General features: G+C 45.8%; 2 protein-coding genes across 3 annotated transcripts in view; one reads left to right on the top strand and one right to left on the bottom strand.

Moving 5' to 3' along the window:
- LOC103460694 (calpain-3-like) overlaps window positions 1–3,083 on the top strand; it is a 12,692-nt gene extending 9,609 nt beyond the window's left edge. Inside the window, exons 16-21 of the mRNA XM_008402970.2 lie at window positions 224–285; window positions 2,301–2,369; window positions 2,449–2,527; window positions 2,599–2,715; window positions 2,795–2,847; window positions 2,918–3,083. Coding sequence (XP_008401192.1) covers window positions 224–285; window positions 2,301–2,369; window positions 2,449–2,527; window positions 2,599–2,715; window positions 2,795–2,847; window positions 2,918–2,944 — 407 coding nt within the window. The 3' untranslated portion in view covers window positions 2,945–3,083. The remainder of the gene's footprint in view (window positions 1–223; window positions 286–2,300; window positions 2,370–2,448; window positions 2,528–2,598; window positions 2,716–2,794; window positions 2,848–2,917) is intronic.
- Window positions 3,084–4,063: 980 nt separating this feature from the next.
- LOC103460683 (calpain-A-like) overlaps window positions 4,064–8,610 on the bottom strand; it is an 8,309-nt gene continuing 3,762 nt past the window's right edge. Inside the window, exons 7-21 of one of the 2 annotated variants that reach the window (XM_008402965.2) lie at window positions 7,949–8,034; window positions 7,798–7,872; window positions 7,532–7,692; window positions 7,157–7,311; window positions 7,000–7,011; window positions 6,724–6,932; window positions 6,387–6,426; window positions 6,235–6,303; window positions 5,444–5,486; window positions 5,304–5,365; window positions 5,162–5,230; window positions 4,995–5,073; window positions 4,455–4,571; window positions 4,322–4,374; window positions 4,064–4,238 (exon numbers count right to left, since the gene is read on the bottom strand). In XM_008402965.2, coding sequence (XP_008401187.1) covers window positions 4,212–4,238; window positions 4,322–4,374; window positions 4,455–4,571; window positions 4,995–5,073; window positions 5,162–5,230; window positions 5,304–5,365; window positions 5,444–5,486; window positions 6,235–6,303; window positions 6,387–6,426; window positions 6,724–6,932; window positions 7,000–7,011; window positions 7,157–7,311; window positions 7,532–7,692; window positions 7,798–7,872; window positions 7,949–8,034 — 1,257 coding nt within the window. In that variant the 3' untranslated portion in view covers window positions 4,064–4,211. Of the gene's footprint in view, window positions 4,239–4,321; window positions 4,375–4,454; window positions 4,572–4,994; window positions 5,074–5,161; window positions 5,231–5,303; window positions 5,487–6,234; window positions 6,304–6,386; window positions 6,427–6,723; window positions 6,933–6,999; window positions 7,012–7,156; window positions 7,312–7,531; window positions 7,693–7,797; window positions 7,873–7,948; window positions 8,035–8,610 lie in introns of both variants that reach the window. The other variant, XM_017303442.1, reaches the window with a different exon arrangement.

Here is an 8,610-nt window from a genome sequence, read left to right as displayed (position 1 = left end):
AACTATCGTTGCTAACGCTGCTAACTATTGTTGCTAAATCTGCCAACTATCGCTGCCAATGCAGTGATAGTTTTCTGCTGCTAACGCTGCTAACTATCACTGCTAATGCTGCCAAGTATATCTGCCAACTAACGTTGCTAACGGTGCTAACTATCACTGCCATCGCGTTGTCAGCGATCGCTGCTAATGCTGCTATGCTAACACTCTGTGCTTGGGTCTGCAGGAGACCTGCAATCCGGGGGTTTCAGCATCGACGCCTGTCGGAGCATGGTAGCTCTCATGGACGTATCCTGCCGCCTCAGACGTGCTGAGAGCAGCACGTCCTCCTCTGGCTCCTTATCAAAAAATATTCACTAAAATCCTAAACGTTTGTAGCTTCATTAAAAAAGAATAACTATAAAAAGTCAACGAAACATGTTAAAATGAATAATCTCAGTAATAATTGTTTCAACAAGGTGTTGCGCAATTCAKTGGGTTTCGGTTCCATTAACAAAATAACCAGCAGAGCAGGAGATTAAATTAGCTACTCAGCCACCGCCGTGTTCATGGGGCTTATTAAGAATCTAGGAATAAACCTGGGCTTGCGGGGCGAAGGAGGTTGCCACGGCAACGGGTGTGCTTAACGACAAAGAGAGAGAGAGATGGTAAAAAGGTAGGAGTGGTTTAGAGTTGATCACCTGTTCAGGTTATTTTACCTTTGTTTCCCTTTGCTGTGGCTCATCACAGCCGCTGTAGGTTCTGAACATTCAATAAACGACAAACTTGGACTAATTACCTCGATCTTTGTGAATATACGTCACAACAAACATCAAATATATTTCATTAAGTTTTAACAAATTCTACCGCGATAATTATGTGAAATTAATTACTTCCAGACTTCAGAAGATTTGGCTTCACCTTTACTGGCTCTTTGGTTCCTCCTGTCAGTCTGTAGTTTCTCATATTTCAGCCATCAGACCAAAGTTCAGATCCTCCATGACTGACTGACACCTGCTGGGCTCAGGTTGGCAACCAGCTTCTGACTGAGGAACCAGTAACCAGCTGCCAGTGTCAGGAAGAAACCGCACCAGTTTATTATTTCTGCTATAACTGATGCATATTCGCATATAAACTAAGTCAATAGAGTTTAATTTGCTATTTTTAGGTCTTTGTGTCGTGAGGTGGATCTCAGGCGGCTGGTAGTGAATCTGCATCAGACAGTGAATGGAGAAAACACCACAGCAGCTTTTAAACAAACATTTTATTTGATAAGAGAACAACAACCAAACTGTTTCTGTGGAGTTGCCATAGTAACACCCAGACCGGAGAGCTGCCTGACCTCTGACCTCATGAAATGATGTGAACAAAACCCGTCTGACAGCAGGAAGTTTCTGAACCAAGTCAGAACCAGGACCTGCCAAGACGCTGCTGCAGTTCTTTCACACACGGTGAACTTGGAGCTCCAGAGGTCAGAGGTCACAGATCTGCAGGAATCAGCTTCTCTGGTCGGAGACTTTAGTCCTCTGGGCCTGAACGTTCTGCTAGAAGGACCCAAAGGGTCAGAGGTCAACCTGATCTCTGGTATCCATCTGGAAGAACTGAAGCTGTGTTGACTCTAGATCTGCAACTCTAGATCTGTAACTCTAGATCTATAACTCTAGATCTATAACTAGGTCTGTAACTCTAGATCTGTAACTAGATCTATACCTCCAGATCTATAACTCTAGATYTGTAACTCTAGATCTATAACTCTAGATTTGTAACTCTAGATCTATAACTAGGTCTGTAACTCTAGGTCTGTAACTCTAGATCTATAACTCTAGATCTATAACTCTAGATCTGTAACTCTAGATCTATAACTCTAGATCTATAACTAGGTCTGTAACTCTAGATCTATAACTCTAGAGCTGTAACTCTAGATCTATAACTCTAGRKYTGTAACTCTAGATCTATAACTAGGTCTGTAACTCTAGATTTGTAACTCTAGGTCTGTAACTCTAGATCTATAACTCTAGATCGCTCTCTTTAGGTCTGAGGATAATAACTCCAGTTTTGTTACCTTCACATATTGATCTGTTGTCTGTCCAGTGATTAGATGGGGTCAAAGGTCACCTGGTGACATGGTAGAGGTGTGTATCATCTGCGTCGTCATGGTAACTGGTCTGACCTGAGCTAATGGATATTAAACAGAAGGGGCCCCTGTACTGAGCCGTGGGAAACCCCGTCTGTGATGAGAACTGGGCCGTTTGCTGAGGTTTCTGCAGGTCTAATGTAACTAGATCTACAGTCAGATGTTTCCTTCCTTTACAACCAGTTTAAAGACGTCAGTAACTGGGAGGCTGAACAGCAGCGAGTTCATCCGGCTGTGGAACAAAGTCGTCATTTACAAGGTAACGACTCCGAGACGAGTTTCCACCTTCCTGCTCCACAGACTCCGTGTTTTATTGCCGGGTAACGTTTGTTCGTCAGGACATTTTCTTTCAAACGGATGTTTCTCGGACCGGAACCCTGTCGCTGACGGAGCTCAGGAACGCGCTCGTCGCTTCAGGTACTGCAGAACCTCCTGGTCATGTGGCCTGGCTCTGAGCTGGGCCCGGTCCTGACCCGGTCTGTTTCCAGGGATGAGAGTCTCTGACGACACACTGAACCTGATGGCGCTGCGCTACGGCGCCCCCTCTGGTCACATGACACTGGAGAGCTTCATCAGCCTCATCCTGCGTCTGGACTGCATGTTCAGTGAGTCGGCCGAAGCTTCTGGTCCAGATCAAGCATCTGATCCGGATTAAAGGCGCTAACGTCTCCCTTTCTGTGACAGAGATCTTCCGGGAGCTGTCTGATGGGAAAACGATGAGCCTGCAGGAGTCAGAGGTGAAGACGTCAGCCTCACTCCTCTGAGTGGAGCAGAAGGAGCCACTAATGCTGCTCTCTCTGTTTCCAGTGGATCTACGTTTCCATGTACACGTGAGTCTGCAGGAGGTCGAAGWCCGGCTCCCTCTCACCTCAGACTGAGCCAGAATCATCTACCTTCAGTTCATTTCATGTGTTTTCTGTGGAAGACACTTCAACTTCACAACTGATGAAATAAAAACACATTTCAAATTTTACTGCATGATGGCTTTATGTCGCAGGTGGTCTCAGGTTTATCCTTCCTTCCATGTTGTCTGATTGTCTGCGAGGAAGTGGGAGAGGAGGCAGGTCCTCCACCCTCCAGCTCATCCTGAGGATCCCAAAGGATTCCCAGTTTCATGACGTTTCCTCCTGATGGACTCACAGAAAACAAAACATTTCTTCCACCTCCAGCTGCTCTGAGTCAAACCAACCTGTTCCCCTCCTGGCCTGTGGGGGCGCTGCACCAAGAACCACTGAAGGAAACGACACAAAAACCTCTGAAGACGCTGAGAGCAACTTCCTTCTTCACCAGATGGAAACAAGATGGAGGATTTTAGCGGTTGGAGGATTTCTCTTTAGGCTAAAGACCAGGAGCCATTTCTGCTGCTAGCGCTAGGCTASCATGTTAGCTTTGGTTGKAWTTACCCASAATGCCCTGCGCTGTAGTCCACTTCCTGCTTTTGGAGCGGTCTCTGGTCCGCTTGGCGTTCACATTCAAACCGAACCCAGACTGAGGTTTGGAGGACCAGAGGTCAGAGGTCGATTAGTGTTCACACCTGACCAACCGAACTGGACTTTGACTAGGCAAACGGACTGGAGTTGGATTGGAGCGGATCAAACGGGGCTGGTGAAATGATGCAACCTGAAGTTGGTAATTGTTTTTCCAGAGTCAAAGGTCACCAAGAAGAGCATCGGGTTCGTCTCACATCGAAACACGTCTACAACYGTTTGCTCTGTCTGATGCCGTTTGCTCCCCATTCTAGTGATTTTATTACTGTATTGGATTTCATTAATTTTGTCCTTGAGTGCAGAGAAAGTTGCCAAAAAATAAAATACATGATTATCATCATTGCTATTACCATCAAGAAAGCCTGAACAACACTGAACACAAATCACATCAAGCGTGGAGTAAAGACTGGCTATGGACTCCATATGGTAAAATAATAAAGTAGTGAAAGATGAAGCAGCTCAGATGTTCTTCAAAATGTAACCATTTAAAGGAGGACAAGTCAAAGCAAATCACCACACAAGGTTTTTATGAAAAAGAGAAAACAGCTACATTTCCTCTGAAATTCCAACAAAGTGTTCCTGCAGATCTTCTCTCCTGTCGTCTACCTGCTGCTTCAGGTGTACATGGAGAGGAACAGCCACTAAAACCAGAGGCAGATTATTAGCCACCATCATGACGTTCAGATTCCATCTCTAAGTGACGTCTGTCCTGSAGCTTTCTTACCTCTGGCCTGGACAGTGTGACGTTTCTCCCATCCGACAGCTCCGTAAAGATTTCTGCAGAACAAACGGAAGGAACCGGGTCAGGTTTACACCCAGGGTCAGGGGTCAACAAGTCTGCTCAGAGCTGCACTCACTGTTCATGCGGCTCAGGCGAAGGCTGAGGCTGATGAAGTTCTCCAGGGTCATGTGACCCGAGGAGGCGCCGTAGCGAACCGCCATCAGGTTGAGCAATTCATCGCTGATGCTCATACCTGGAAAACAGCTCAGGGCTTTAGCTAATGGCTTTAGATAATGGCTTTAGCTAACAGCTTTAGCTAATGACTTTGGCCAACAGCTTTAGCTARCAGCTTTAGCTAATGACTTTAGCTCAGAGCTTTAGCTAATGGCTTTAGGTAACGGCTTTAGCTAGCAGCTTTAGGTAATGACTTTAGCTTAGGGCTTTAGCTAATGGATTTAGCTGGGGGGGCTTTAGCTAATGACTTTAGCCAACAGCTCTAGCTAATGACTAGCTCAGGGCTTTAGCTAATGACTTTAGCCATTAGCTCTAGCTAATGACTTTAGCTCTGATGTTAAGTCTTCAGTCTCATCCAGCCTGCCTCTGATCAGTCCCTGCTCCCTGCTAGACGTTGTCCTCTGCACAGAAACATGAGGMTCCTCAACGTTCTTGGATTTACCTGAGTCTCTCAAAGCATTCCTCAGCTCCGTCAGTGACAGCGTTCCCGTTTGGGAAACATCCATTTTTGCAAAAACTTGCTGATGAAAGGAAACGGAAACTATTTAATATCTGTTGACTAAAGCAGAACCATACTGCCCAGATTTCACCTGTGTTTGGTTCTACTACCTTATATTTCGTAACCTTGTGCCACAGATAACCAAACTCCTGACTGTCCAGCTTCCCGTCTCCAGATTCCTGTTGAATGGATGTTAAGGCAACAAGAGTTTACTCTGAAAGCAGTGAAGATGCTTCCACCCCAGCAGGATACATCCATCAGAGCCACCATGCTGCGACATGCGTCGATGCTGAAGCTTCCTGATATCAGGTCACCTGCAGGGAAAAGGTCAGAGGTTATTCGTCTTAGCAGCATCTTCATAAGCTGTGAATTATTGTCATTCATGTTCAAACCTTTCAGAAGCTGCTGCAGCAGCTCAGCGTCGACTTCTTCATACTGAAGACCAGAACATTTCAAATCACAGCTGAACAGATCCACTTCATGGCTTTTGTGAAATTGATTTTTGGAGTCGTTGGCATGACAACAGACCGATCGATTCCTCCTACAATGACTTTCAAACCTCAGATTTTATTAAATCAGGTCGACGGCTTTTAGTAAATAAAAACGTGTAAGTTTGAAATAAATTGGATACATTTAGTTTGTAAATGAGCGAAAAGCAAAGCTAACATTTAGCTTAGAGCTTTAGCTGATATTAAAAATATTTTATTTTTMCAGATTAATTCTTAAGCACTAATTTACTCAGCAGTTTCGTAAACTTTCATTTGAGTAAAGTTCTACTTAGTGATGTATTTATTCTGCTGCAGAACGCTCCTCATGTTCTCCACATGATGCGGCGCAGCATACCAGATGGCATTTATTTTTTACCCAGAATGCATCACTGTAGCGCTACAGTAAACAAAATCAGCAGCAGATTTAGCAAAACTCAGCAAATGTAAAACTGAAACCAGGAGAATCGGAGCCTGAAGCCGAACCTTACAGGATCCAAATCAYGACAAATGTGATCCTGATGAGGGAAACAGGTTGTGTTGCAGCACATGTTGCCATTAACACCTTTAGCATTACCCTTTAGTAATTACTATGTTGGTGTAGCGCTTTAGCGTTAGCGGAGCTAATGTTTCAGTGTGAAAGCAGCTAGCATTTCAGCTAGCGGTGCTCCCCGCTGCATCGGTCTGAAGCAGGTTACCTTGTCTGAGTACTGACGGAGGAGCAGCATTTTATTTTCAACATCCTGGCAGTTTTTCTCTTTCTTCACCTGTTAATGAAGCAGTTCAGAGAAATCTAAAGATTAAAACRTCTCAACAACAGGATCAATAAAACATGTCTGCAGAAACCAACCTTTCCAACTGGATTGTTAAAACTGTGTCCAGAGTTTTCACTGGGGAGAAAAAGATAAAAAAGTTTCCACATCGTGGACATCAACCATTTATGAACTGCCATTTCATTCCAGAGACAAATAACAAAAACCAAGCAGGTCCAGAGAAACCAGCCAGTGTCAATGAACTGGTTCTGAGGGCCCTGAGAACCTGGTCAGGGCCGTTCACCAGTTCACCACCAGTGCTCAGTGCTGGTCTCACTGCTCTGCTATCTTAGTCCGACAGGATGGATGATTACCGGCCCAGTCCAGATTCTTCTGACGGGTTGATGCGGTGCACCTGGAAATGTGTGGACCTACTAGCAGCGGGTCTCCTCCCGGGAGAAGATGGTCAGCAGGAAGGAGGCGGTCTGGTCGGGCTTGTCGGTGCATGGCACGATGACGTACTCTCCAGGCTTCAGCGTGAGGAACTCCGTCACTTCACGGCTCTTCATCAACGTCCTGGTTTGGGCAATGGGTCTATGGCTGCTGAAGAACGATGCCGGGAACTTTCCGGCGCGTTTCTCATCCTGCAGCAAAATGACTGGTTATTTCTGGAGCGGGTTCTGGGAGCCGTTACTCAGAACACATACTTACTTTTTCTGACACCTTGAGGAAAATCAGTGGGAAATTGTCCATGTTGGAGACAAAGAAAGTGAAGAATTACAAACGTCTAACATTGAACGAAATGGAAAAACAGAGTTTCTGGTTCGATCCAGTTATGGAAAGTTGGGACATTATACTTCCTGTTTACCTCAAAGATGATGAAGCCGATGAAGAGGAGCTGCGCCGAACGCCTGTTCCTCTTGTCTGGCTTCTGCATGAGAGACACCAGGGTGTTCCTGGTCTGAGAGGAGTTGGGTTTTCCAGAGACCTTGATCCGATACTGGGGATTGGTCCAGAAAGTCTCTGCAATAACAGGAACGTGGAACTTTAACTGAACCAAGGAAAGGAAAACATCGAGTTTCTCTGCCAGGAGACTTTCACAGATTCGGAACCGTTTTACTGGAGCTCAGCGAAACGACCCAGAGCTCCACCTCTGGGTGCACAGGCCTCCGTTAGCAGGTCAAAGGTCATGACTCGAAGCAGAGATGTTGGGCCATGGTGGGGTTCTGGTTCCGGTTCTTACCTGTGTGGTTGATGTAGCCTCCAGCCGTGGTTCCTGCCACCCAGCGGTTCTCGTACATGGACGTCTTCCAGTGGCAGGCCGGGTCTTCGTCCAGGAAGTCGGGTCTCATGCCGCAGATTTCAATGTTGGTGTAATATCTGCAGCAATCCTCCAGGCTCATCCTGAACACAGTTTCATACTGAACTCTGTGCACTGGAGCGTTTTCAATAAATCAGAAACTAATATTTCACATTAATTCACAGAAGTTGTAACTTCCGYYTGTTTACCAAAACTCTCCATCGTTCTCCACAGTGAGGCACTTCTCGCGGTCCTTTGTGCTGACGCTTTGCCACAGAGGAGACCTGCAGGACAAGCAGGAAGCATCGATTCATTAGTTTCAGCAGAAACAATCGAGCTTTGCCAGCCGTGAGGTCTCACTTGTCGCTCCAGTCTCCGATCCACTCTCCGTGGCCCCAGGGGTTCCACAGGCGCACCAGGTTCACCGCCGTCTCCTGGCTCTGCAGCTGGTTGGGCAGCATGCAAACCACACTGTCAGCACTGACATCAACTCCTCCAAGTTTGCCCTGAGATCTGCATTTGTATGTGAAGCTACTGAATCTCAGTTGCCATGGTTACCCTGTGTRTCTGGGGTAACGGATCGATTTGGGCTGCATAGTGTTGTTATTCTCCGTGTTTAAATACAGTTCATCTAACCACATGTCCAAGAAGGTTAATGGTTTAATCTAAAACTATTGATGGGTAAGTTCTTAACTACATGAAGGAAGCGATCAAAGGCCTGTTTTCCTATCAAAGAGGACAGGAGGCCATAAAATGATCATATGAGCAGGAAGGCCGTTTTCTTTGAAGGAGCCTGGGAGACAAAAGTTTCCTCTGTTCACAGAAACGGCATAAAGTCTTAGAACCCAACGGCTGGGATGGAAGCTGGTGTGAAACTGGATATCTGTAAGGCACGTCATCTAATCTTTGTAATCTCTAGTTGTTAGCAACACGTCTTAATAGCCTAATTATAGTTTTCAGATTAATGGCTTATTCTGCCCTATTGACCTTTATGTTACCTGTAGTTGCTGAACCCCTGCAGG

Source organism: Poecilia reticulata, unplaced genomic scaffold (genome assembly GCF_000633615.1).
Source record: "Poecilia reticulata strain Guanapo unplaced genomic scaffold, Guppy_female_1.0+MT scaffold_276, whole genome shotgun sequence".
NCBI classification, from domain to species: Eukaryota; Metazoa; Chordata; class Actinopteri; order Cyprinodontiformes; family Poeciliidae; genus Poecilia; species Poecilia reticulata.
The sequence above is the reverse complement of the archived record's forward strand: the minus strand, read 5'-3'. Positions and strand labels throughout refer to the sequence as shown.